The 12,190-nt window shown below is 38.5% G+C and overlaps 1 protein-coding gene across 7 annotated transcripts in view; it reads left to right on the plus strand.

The window, feature by feature from the left end:
- RHOT1 (ras homolog family member T1) overlaps nucleotides 1-12,190 on the plus strand; it is a 92,029-nt gene that overhangs the window by 58,698 nt on the left and 21,141 nt on the right. For all 7 annotated transcript variants that reach the window (XM_036766052.1, XM_036766053.1, XM_036766056.1 and 4 more), the window contains 6 exons: nucleotides 1,496-1,604; nucleotides 1,901-2,002; nucleotides 6,573-6,671; nucleotides 7,366-7,474; nucleotides 8,545-8,665; nucleotides 12,039-12,123. In XM_036766052.1, coding sequence (XP_036621947.1) covers nucleotides 1,496-1,604; nucleotides 1,901-2,002; nucleotides 6,573-6,671; nucleotides 7,366-7,474; nucleotides 8,545-8,665; nucleotides 12,039-12,123 — 625 coding nt within the window. The remainder of the gene's footprint in view (nucleotides 1-1,495; nucleotides 1,605-1,900; nucleotides 2,003-6,572; nucleotides 6,672-7,365; nucleotides 7,475-8,544; nucleotides 8,666-12,038; nucleotides 12,124-12,190) is intronic.

A 12,190-nucleotide genomic window follows, 5' to 3' on the forward strand; every position in this document is an offset into this window, starting at 1 on the left:
CTGGAAACCTAATTTACCAGAGTCAGGCCCTTAGTCACAGAAGATGTTCATAGTGGTAGATCCCAGACTTCCCAAAACATTGACTTCTTTCCTTTCACATATTACAGGTGGCTTCCTGTGTGTGTCAAAACCATGCCCTTCTGTTGTAGTGGGATTAGTGGGGAGAGCAGAGAGCTTATCCACTAGCAACTGCCTTCTATTGCCAAAACCGTTGTTACAGTCTCCACTTTTTTAGCTCCATACACTGGCCTGCTTCCCAAAGCCTGTTTTTCTTCCAGTTTTGACATCAGGTCAAATAGAATCTACAAACCAGAGCAGACAGGGAGTCACCTCCACCTCTTTTGTACGAAGATGTATGTTTGGGACCTGAAAAAAGGTTCCAGCATAGCTTTCCAGCATAGCTAAGCTGAGGCCTTAAAGAAGGGGAAGATTATATACAATGACTACAACATATGAATGGAAAGAACAACCACAAAAGGGTCAAAAATCAATGTTGAGAAGTTACAAAGACCAAACTTGACCCCAGAGAGTAAGAGGAGACATCTGCTTACCCCACTTCTTTGCAGAGATGAGGGGGTCCAGGGTGTGGAATAGTGCATATCAATGTCAGGTTTTTTTCAGTATTAATCAGTTTTGCTGATTTTATTTCTCCATTTTCTTTTTTCTTTTTTAAAACAATTTGTTATAAGGCTCTCTGGTATTGGGAAGGGGAAAACATATATGGGGAATTAGGTGATGTAACAACAAAATATATCGGTAAAAAATCTATTATAGATTTTATAGAATTTAAAAAAGGGTCAAGATACCCCTATCAGGAGGTGAAATAATATAAGGACATCCTGGTGATATTGGACCCTCTGGCATGTATTAAAGTCTGAGTTTGCCCAACAGTTGTATGGCCTCTTTCTGGGTACAATGAAGATCTATGGGCTTGGAGCCAGCATATCCAGTAGCCAGTATGAAATTGGGCAGGTTACAACCTTTGCTCTGGCTTCAGAGGTTAACCACCCCTGCTTGCTAGTGTGTCTCTTACTGATATTATGACTCCTTAGACTCTGGGCTCTACCTTTCTAGAATTATGGTACTTACAAACTCTATAGTATCCACGAGCCCAGTAATATGGGACCTACTTTCCTGCCTTAGCTGAGATCATATGCCCCACTCCTCCTGACCAGTTCTGACCTATCCCCTTCCATGTTTTATTGTGTTGGGCAAGACTTCCATGCAGGGAGACAGGGAATGGACAACTTGAAGGATGGGGACAATGTGCATGGGCAGTGAGCAGTGAGAAGGTCTGTGGTAACTAGAGAGAACATAGAGGTGGGAACCAGTGGGGTGGGTATTGGGGGAGGAGGTGAATGGAATGTTGTACTGACCTGACTGAAGGGGAAGGTACTGGCTAGGGAGAAAGCTTTTCCTACTAGAACAGGTTGTGAAGCGAATTAAAAAAGGAACTCGTTTTTTACTACCTCTAACTGTGTCTTGTATATTCTAGGCTGCCTTTGATATTGGTTGGGAACAAATCAGATCTGGTAGAATATAGCAGTATGGAAACCATTCTTCCCATCATGAACCAGTACACAGAGATCGAGACCTGTGTAGAGGTAGGTAGGTGTGCGTGCATGTGTGCTGCCCTCTTGGGTCAGCAAGGTCTAAGTAGTGCCCAGATGTTTGGTGGGGCTGTATGGAAGGATCAGCAACGAAGCCACTTGGGAAGATTGAGGGACTTGCCACTGGGTTCTGAGCTCTGTTGTACCTTTCTGGTTTTTGTCTTTGAATATTTACAAAATAAACTAACTCTTTTCTCCAGGCAAACTGTACTTCTTGTTACCACATGCTGAATGGGGTTTAATTTGTTAATCATATTTATTGAAGTGTAAATATTTAAACTGTCTTTTAGTGTTCAGCAAAAAACTTGAAGAACATATCAGAGCTATTTTATTATGCACAGAAAGCTGTTCTACATCCTACAGGGCCCCTGTACTGTCCAGAAGAAAAAGAGGTACTTTAATTTTTCTATATCTTTTTGTGGAGGTGGGGGGAAAGTATAGGTGGTACCTTCTACTGTGGTCTTTAAGAAGTTTTTTGGGAATTTAAAAGTTAAAGTTCTGAAATACTGTTAAATTTTTATTTAATGGCTGGATTTTAAAGAAACTTTTCTATTATTTAGATATCTTAAATACTTAAACTGTTTTAGTTCAAATATTTTTTGCATAAGTATCTTTAGAATAAAAATGTCACATAGCAAATGAAATACTAGTCTTAGTTGGTGGTCTTATTTTGATGAAACAGAATTTTCAGACTGCAAACTAATTGACTTGGTCCATTTTGAGTAGAAGTTGACTTGTTTAAAACAGTGGAATTAGATGCTCCCTTATAGTTTATAACTAAAAACACAAGTGATTTTTAAATACCATTTGCTTGGTTTATTTGGTTTAATATAGATTTGGTCATGTTGCTGAGACCCGTGTGCTGTTTAAGGGTCCCTCTGTCACATTTAATTATTTCCAAGATTCGGTTTTTAGTTTCACCCTCAAGAAGTGTTAGGTCCTCAGAAGAACCACACCTGCAGTTTGGGTTCTTGTCCATCCACTGAGTGCTTGGAGGTGTTTGATTGCCAGGCATGTGTACTCTAGTGATCAGACCAGAAAGCTTCAGTTTAGATAACTCAGAGGGACTTTTCTGTTCATTTTCTTTTTTTTTGTTTTTCATTTAAAATGAAAAATAATACTCTTAAGCAACCTAACTTAATCAGTATTACCAAAAACTATAATAAAAATATTGAATATATCTTAAGCTTTTGTATTCACCCTTCTGGTGACTCCTTACTTTTCTCTGCCTTGGGGCATATGAGATTTTCAGGAGGACTGGTGTGAGGGCTGCTCATCCACCTGTCACTTGACTCTTACCTGTGGCTCTAAGAAGCTGTAGCTTGTGCAGCCGCCACACCCCAATAAAACGTCTTGGCAGACAGGCTAGAACAAGTTGAGGGTAACCAACGGGCCTGTCAGTGAGGTAGGGGGATATCTACCCGAAGCATGTGAAAACTTCCCTCAGGGCAGTGGGCAGATAGCAATGATTTGTTTAAATGGCCGTGAAGGCAGCTGAAAGAAATGCTGTGGAGACTTTGAGCTTGGTCAGAAATCAAAGATGCCAGGGTCATCCACCGCATCCTGGGCTGTGCCAGTTGTCTGGATTTCTGTCCTGCCGCTGGACTTCAGAGACTCTGGAAGAGCGAGCGAAGCTGATACTGCATAACTCTGCCTCACTTTCACCCCTGGGTGACGTTGGCCCTCTTCTAAACGAAGAATGAACAACAGCAGCTTTTCTCTGCCTGATGCACCACACTGATCAACTTCTTCGGCTGCCTTAGTCTGCCTTTTTCTTTGAAGAGAAAGATTACAAAAGAAGAGATAATACAGATAGTCCTTTTTGATTTCTTTCTCCATTAGTAGTGATGTGAAATAGCTGCCTCAGTCTTTCGTTAGCCGGCTGTTTGCTCTCTTTTTAATTATTCTTAAAATTGGCTTTTTGTTTTGTAGATCCTTTTTTCCTTATTGCGTCACTGTCTCTTCTTAGTAACTCTCTCTTCTCTGTGCCCTCTTTAAGTAGCTTCCTCTCTTGTAAAGAAAGTAGTAAAGGCCTTTGCTATTTGTGGCAGCTCCTGGTAAGATGTAACCTAACCATCCTCTTACAGCTAACTCTTCAACGTGCTTTTACAAAACCTACATTCAGAAGTCCATATTTTAGACAGAATACTTAAGGTTTTTAAAAAGAAGATTAAAAATTATTTCATCACAGTCATCCAAAAGGCTATATTCATATTTAAAAATTCAGATCTGTGAGCATTTCTAGGCAAAATGTAACTAATGGGAACCCTTTTATCATATAAAACATGAGCTTCTTTGCTAGAGAAATGTTCCAGTTAGTGAAAATCAGAGTAATTTAGGTGATAGGCTTAGTGTTCTGGAAAGAAAGCTGGATTTAGAGTCGGAGGACACAAACTCATGTCCCGTCTCTGCTATAGTGAGGGTGGTTGTCGGGCTTGATAAAACTTCCCTGAGATCCCAGTTTCTTCTTTTCTAAGATGAGTGATTTGGACTATGAGCTCTATTTCTCGCTTTCTCTAAATGCTATATTCCTAAAATGGTTTCAAGTCAATATTTTTAGAAGGTTCCATTATAGTATGCTAAAAGAGGAAGCTAGTATTTACATATCACATTTAGTTAATGGGTTGAGAGCAGTCATTGATGTTTTTAAACTTTTACTGAGAAATATGTAATTGATTATTTTTTCCGTATTTGGCAATATCTTTTAATAACTTTTTACTATGGGGGAAGACACCACATGCACAGAATAAAAGACTGATTTTAGTCACAGCTGTGTGTCTTATTGTAGCAACTGATATTTTTGAGAAACACTAGGAGCACTCTGGAAGACTTTGAACATGTTGTGTAGATTGTAAAGGAACAAAGAGACAGACCATCTTATGCTTGTTTTCCTGTTGTTTCTGAATGTGAAGGTTACTTTTATAAAACCAGTATCTTATTACTTCTCATCTGCCTGATGTATTCTTGGAGCACTGTTTTAACCGATTGTGCTTGTGATTTGTTGTACCCAAAAGCCCACTCACAAAAGGAAATTTTTATAGATTCTATTACTAGAATCTTTCTTGTTTTTTTTTTCTTTTCTTATTCTCAAATCCCCTTCCTTAATTATTGAACTTTCTTCTGGAGGCCACTATTTTTTTTTTTAAAGAGGCAACCTGTGTTTAGAATTCTTCTTCCTTCCCTCTTTCTGGAGCCCCTTTGTTATTCCAATTACTTAACAGGGTAGCATGATCAAAACTCTGGCTTGAGTGCTCTGTTTAGGAATATCTTTAACTCCCCCACATTCTTTCTGAGGATAGGCACCTTAGCAGAGGGACTCCCCAAGGCTACCATCTGGTTCCTTTCTTTCACTTTGCTCATCCTATATCCTGGGTCCAAATAGGTCACCCCTTCATCATGCTCTTCCTTCCCCCCATTCTGCCCCCTAAAAATATTTCTCAACATTCTTTGTTATATATATACATTCATTTTATTTTTGGATCTAAATTGAATTTTATATATATATATATATGTATATATATATATATACATACACACACACACACACACATGCACGCACGCACACACACACATATATTCCACAGGAGTTTATTTAAGGCGAGGCCTGTGCTTTCGTTGGCCTAGGGAGCTTCCTGAATGGAAACTCCTTCCACTAAAGTATATGGCAGTTTATCTGTGATTTAGTCTTATGGTGTTCCTAATCAGAAAGCTAGTTAAAAATGTGAGTGGCAGAACATGAATCCAGATCTTTTTGATTCCACCATCAGCTCTCTTGTCATCCCATAATGATACTAGCTTTTCTGTGTCTTTTCAGTATCAACAAATTTAGACCTGAAAGGGACCTTTAAGATCTTCTAGTTCAACCTCCTTATTTTACAGATGAAGAAACTGAGGCCTAGAGAACCTGTCAGCAAGCATTTGTTATGTCTTAATCATGTGCCAGGAATTGTGCCACGTACTGAAGAGATAAATGACTTGCCCAGAGTCCAATAGATAGTAAATAGCAGAGACAGGATTTGCTTTCTGGTCCACTAGCTTCAGATTTGGTATGCTTTCCTTTTTTTCTTCTTCTTTTTCATTTTTTCACTCTTTTCACTGTTCAGATTTACCCACACAAAAATTACAGAAGCGCCTTTTAAAGCTTTTAGAGAATGTTACAGAATTACAAAAAATAATCAGTCTTTACCTCAACATAGCTAACGGTGACCATGGAAGTGGTTTACACTTGGGCAAGAAGGCTTTGCCAACCACTTTTGAGTAGGCATATTTTTTCCTACAGGCCTTATCGTAAGAACTGAGTTCTTATTATCAGAACTGATGACTATATAAAACCTTTCTCTTTGGTCTTTAGGTCTGTCTAACGGTCAGACTTTTCATAAGCCTGTTGAAGAAAGCCCCCAAGTAATTTGTGAGAAGTTTGGAGAATTCATACTCCCCAGAGAAGCCAGAGATTTTCCCTTTCATGCCCTTGAATCCTGGGTAGCTTAAATAGTGGGGGCCAGAAGGGAAGAATAAAGAGGCTCCTCTTCCAAATATTGGCTCAGACAGAAAGGATCAATAGCATCCCGATGTCTAATGGGTATTAGCTTGTCACTTACTGGTTTCATTCGGTGTTATGTGTTACTTTGATGGGGTAATAGTATGAATAAGGGCGGAGGAAGTACCCGCATGGAGTCAAGAAAATCAGTTGGATAACGAATATGGAAATATATTTTGCATGACTGCACATGTATAATCTTATCAAAGTACTTGCCTTTGCAATAAAAGGGGAGGAGAGGGAGTAAGAGAATTTGGACTCAACATTTAAAAAAATGAATTTTAAAAATTGTTTTGAGACGTAATTGGGGAAGAAATACTAAATAAATAAATATTTTTAAAAAAAGAAAAGGAAATCAGTTGTGAAACCTCTAGCATAAACTGATAGGTGAAAAACAACCTTCATTTTTCTCTTTTCCTTTGTAGATGAAACCAGCTTGTATAAAAGCCCTGACACGGATCTTCAAGATATCTGACCAGGACAATGATGGGACACTCAACGATGCCGAGCTCAACTTCTTTCAGGTAGAGAGAGGCCTGCCTATACGTTTAGTTCTTGGAGGGCTCTGTCTCTTCTTTGGTGAATGCTTCCTGGCATTTGATTGTACTGATATACACCACAGGTGTTAAGTTTCTCTTCCATGGGAGAGAGGCTTTGCTAACATAGAACTATCTCAGCCTTCCCCCATAGGGCACCTTTTACTTAAGCCTCGGTTGGAGGAGAAGTGTCATGACCTTGTTCACAGTGGGGGGATTAAGGTGGGTTGAAATCTAGGACTAAATGATTCTTCAGGGTTTGCACACAGAGCCACCACACAGAGGGGCCTTTGGTTTGTAGAAGGCCATGGTGGCAGCAGAGGTGGAGTTTCTTTCCTCTCAGGTGCTGCATTCATGAGACCTTGGCCAGGGACCCTTTCCTCTTTGGTTTCCTTAATCTCCCTCCTTCCCATCACTTCTCTTGAGTTGTGTGGTGCCTTTGTGCCTGTTGTGGCTTGGAATTTTTGCCTTCCTAAGCTGGTGCTGGTGTGAGCGAGCGCCTAAATGATACAGTCCTGGGTCACTGGGACCCTCTGGGTCGGGGGCCACCCTAATTTTTTAGTTTGCTTGCTGTGACTGTAACTTTTCTGTGTTGATTTCAGATTGTTTCATACATTAATGTTGTATGGTTATTGTCTGATTTCATGCTGATTGCTTTTCATTATTTTATGTTGTTTGTTAGAGAATTTGTTTTAACACTCCATTAGCTCCTCAAGCCCTGGAAGATGTTAAGAACGTTGTCAGGAAAAATCTAAGTGATGGAGTGGCTGATAGTGGACTGACCCTAAAAGGTGGGTGTGTGTTTGTTTTTTGTCTCTTGAGCTTAATATTTACTGAATTTGATAGAAGCAAAAGGTTCTTGTAGCATTCCTTTTGTGACTCTTAGAGATGTCAAGTTAATTAAAAACATTTGAAATCTGTTTCTGGCAGCCAGAGTTCCAACACAGGCAAGCCTGTGGGCGGGTGTAGGGAATGGTGTCTTGGTGAGAAGGATTGAAAGTTATCAGGTAGCAGTAGGAAACAGCCCAGACTCATGGCTGAAGCATTGACAAAATATTTACATGTCATACCCACTCCCCATGTTCATACATTATCTCAGATAGTTGTCTGATCATGCCTGATCATATCTGATCGGGGATGCTCAGGTCCACCTGAGAAAGACAAATGACATCCTGTTCAAAGAGCTTCCTTCAGAAGCAGCCTTTAAATAGAAATTATTTTTAGTGAAGACTTTCTGTCTACTAGTCATATTTACCAAGTACGGAATGTTCCCTATATTTCAGAGCAGCATACATTAGATACAGTAGAAATGAGGCACCTAAAAGTGAAACCCAGAATTTTCCATTATGGAAAGATGAGAGAAAAAGATGCATGAAACCATTTTTTCCCCTTTCCTGTCACTTTTGCAAATGTCATAGATTCTGTAATTCAGCTTAGATTTGTCCTCTTCGATGCATTTTTGGATCTTTTCATCTATTGTTTTCCCTTTTAGAACAGAATATATTCATGAAGTAAATATTCTGAAATCAGCCGCCTTTTAAAACTCAAGCCTGAACTTTATTTGGACTACAAGTACAGTTTGGAAAATAGTTTTATTTTTAAAAAGTATTATTTGGTGCTAGGCATGGCTGTTAGATGTTTAGGTCTTTCTGATCTAGCTTTCTATTTGACTGTATCTGTCTCATCCATCTGAGAGTCTTAGATGATTGACTTCTCAAGGAAAGTTGGCCATCATTTTGAACCAGGCTTGTTTCACTAGATAGCACAGCACTACATTTAGGTAATCACTTAGCAATAATGGCATATAATGTTTGGAAACCTTTTACCCAGATCACTTGCATACTGTTTTGCTTTGTTTCAGGCTTCCTTTTTCTACATACACTTTTTATCCAGAGAGGGAGACATGAAACCACTTGGACAGTGCTTCGTAGATTTGGTTACGATGATGATCTGGAGCTCACACCTGAGTATTTATTCCCTTTGTATGTATGTCTAGATTCCTATTTTCATTCATTCTTCAAGGATTTTTTAAAAAAGCTTCCTTTAAGTATAATCGCCAACTGTTATCTGCAGAGCCCATCATGAAATTGTTTAATTTTCTATCTGATAACAAACTCTGCAGCTTAACACTTGGCTTAAATTTCTTGTTCTTTATGAATTGCCAAGGCTAAAATAATGGCATAAAAATATCCTGAAGGCTACACAGATGACCATAAAAGGAAGGTGAGGATAGGGTAGGGCTGGGGGTGGAGGAATGGAAATCACCTAGCAAGAAAGAGGCAATAGGTAGATAGTCTGAATACTACATTGGTGTTCTTAAGAATTTTTTTTTGTCCTCGAGATAATAAAACAACTAGAGGATGGATTTTCTATAGAGGATTTATGTAAATATGTTAAATGAGAATCACACAGAACAAGGTATAAATGGATTTCGATCTATACCAATAGAGGGAGTACCCACATCAGTGAGATCACAGATCTCTCTAATGATCTGAATAAGGAATTTTGGCAGGGTGGGGGGGGGGAGTGGTGAGGATGGGGAGGGATGTGGTGTACATAGAACATTGTTTTCCCATGCATTATAATAAGTTTTTGAGAAGATTATATTTATTTGTTCAGATATGGCTACCAGATTAATGGGATTCTTTTGAGTATGGTGAACAAATTTGTCTTGGGTAAGATTAGAAATAGGAGTCGATAAGTGTTCTTTTCCTGTGTACCTCCCTAAGTTATATATAGCATACTAGTGTGACTCTTAGCCATTGAGCTTCCTCACTTTCCCAAAAAAGTTATGACTTTTCCCTCCTTGTTTTCTTCCCAGGTTAGGGCTCCAGAAAGGGATCCAGACTGTTTTCTTCATCAGGCTAGAGCTCTAAAACACAAGAAGGTAGATCAGGATGATCAGGGACAGCTTCCCCTTGTGAGAAATTATCCTGGTGAGGATTCTCAGGCACTTCACTTAGAGGCTCCCACTGTCTGCAGGGGGAAAGCTCACTTAGGTAGATACTTAGCCCACCCAGTGTTTTCCCAGTTAATATTCCAAAACTTTGGGCATGTATTACATAGGTGCATACAAATATTGTAATAAAGCCCATTGAAAAAATCATAAAAATCCTTCTGTAACATCATTTGGCAACTTGCTCATTTATATCTTTATTTCTATATTTCTATGTGACTGTCTTCTGTAATGAAAATTTTCCTGATTGCCAAACCAATTAGTAACATAAGGTAGAATATGCCTATATACCTAATTGTTACAAGCAAGATTCTCAAATTTTAAAAAAGACGTTTTATTGATATAGTTTGTAAGAGTTTGTGTTTGTAAGAAACACTCCCTGATAAACCTACCGCCCTGTCACATACACACAAAATGTATTTCCTGAAAAAAATTTATCAGTTGCTAAATGAAAAGTGGGATCTATCATTTAACTTTGATAATATGATTCCAACATTTACTTGTATTTGACAAGTTTTAGTGCCTCTCAATGTTGACTTTACTTATATTCGTATTCTGTATTGTTTTTCTCCTCTCAGCTGTGCATTCTTTACTCTGTGTCAGTGCATATAAACCTTTCTGAAGTCTTCATATTCATCATTCTTTATGTTTCAGTAATATCCCATTATATTTGTATACTGTAATTTGTTTTGCCTTTTCTCAGTTGTTGGGCATATATTTTGTTTACAAATAATGCAATGTAAGGAAGACTCTTCAGCTAGTAAGTTAAAATTAATTATTATTTGCTGTAGACTCATAACTATTTTCTAATGTAGACAAAGTCACTACCTTCAAGGCTAATATAAGGCATATTAAATGTTTAAGGTAATGTAGATACTGTGTACATTCTTACTGAAAGGATGAGATGTTTAGAAAGCTTCTGTGACAAAAATGGGCCCCATGCTCACCATCCACCACACAAAAGCTTCCTTAGCCATTCTATCCAATTTTTCTATCACTAACCCCCAGGCTGGTAAAGTAGTCAGAACTGCTTTAACATTCTTCCCTTGGGTCCACCTATTTCTGCTTTTACCCCTGCGATCAAGTCCCTTCTAAGCAAGGCCCTTTACATTAAGGCACACATGCACGCGATCATTTGAGAGAACAAAACCTAGGCTGTAGAAAATTGTTGGTAGGAAGGAAGTAAAAATGTGGATGGGAAAAAATGGCATCTTTATTTTCACTGACTTCTAACTAAAAGTTTGTATTTCCTTCACTTGCTTAAAAATATGATTCTGCAAAGAGGTACGTAACCTTTGCCAGACCACCAGAAGGGGATACAAAGACACAAGAAAGGTTAAGAAATAGATTATTACAAGCAGATGCTCATTACTTAATTTGACAGAGGTTAATGCAATAATCATGTGTGTCTCATTCCCAGATAGTGGATCTGGGACTTCTCTGTCTGTCCTTGTGTGACTTTCTCATATTAATGTCTCCAGTCTCATATTAATGTCTCCAGTTTAATATCAGAGACTTCGTAGATTCCATGATGCACTGAGGAAGCAGAGTTCTTTCTGAGTCACTAGAAACCCAACCCATTGGCTTCCCTGGATTCCATCAAGGAATCATTTACATTTGCATCTCTAGATCCATTTTCATTTGGACACAGTATTGTAGAATATGCTTCCCACTTTTAGGTATTTCTTGACTGAACTGATGACTGGTCTGTTAGGATACTCTTAACAGGCCACTGCAACTTCCCAGCCTGCATTAATCACCCTGCCTTCTCCCAGTTTCCTTACACTTGACACTCTCTTTCTGTAAAAGGGCATCCTGTCCCCCAGAAGCATTGTTCATATTTCTGTCCCCCACAGTTTTTCTGGGAATCAGTCTCGCCAGTCTGGTGGCCATGCCCCTTAGAGGTGAAGGATGTTACTTCCACAGCATTGTTCCACACCAGCATTAGTGTATGGAAACCCTTCATTTACATCTTGTGACCTTATGTACATTAGAAACTAAATAGGTGTAGTAAGTGCGTAGTATTTTAGAGAGGGAGTTTTCATCATAACTGGTTGGCAGGCTTCTCTGTGATTTTGTATGTGGGGTCTCATCAAAGCGGATACTCCTTTTTCCAGTGCAGATCTCCATGTTTTCATCCTGTGTGATTCTTGTCCCTCTCTTTCTATAACTTCTCCATGTACATATAAAAATGTTTACTTGGAACTTTACCCTTTACTTAGGAATATCATTATCATTGATCCTAAGGCTGTTCACCTTTGAGAAATACACTTACTAAAAAAAACTTAACTAAAGATATTTTACGTAAGATTACTTCTAATATTTTCATATTCATTTCTTGGTTAAAATATACATCTAGATAATCAGTTTTTATTTTACCTTTTCTTTTTGGTCTATAGACTAAAAATACCTCCTGACTGCACCACTGAATTAAATCATCATGCATATTTATTTCTCCAAAGCATTTTCGACAAGCATGATTTGGTAAGCTTTTAACTCTGATTTTGATGTTTTATGGTAAATATGTGATTGGCTTACATTGATTTTTTTT

Source organism: Trichosurus vulpecula, chromosome 7 (assembly GCF_011100635.1).
Source record: "Trichosurus vulpecula isolate mTriVul1 chromosome 7, mTriVul1.pri, whole genome shotgun sequence".
Lineage (NCBI taxonomy): Eukaryota > Metazoa > Chordata > Mammalia > Diprotodontia > Phalangeridae > Trichosurus > Trichosurus vulpecula.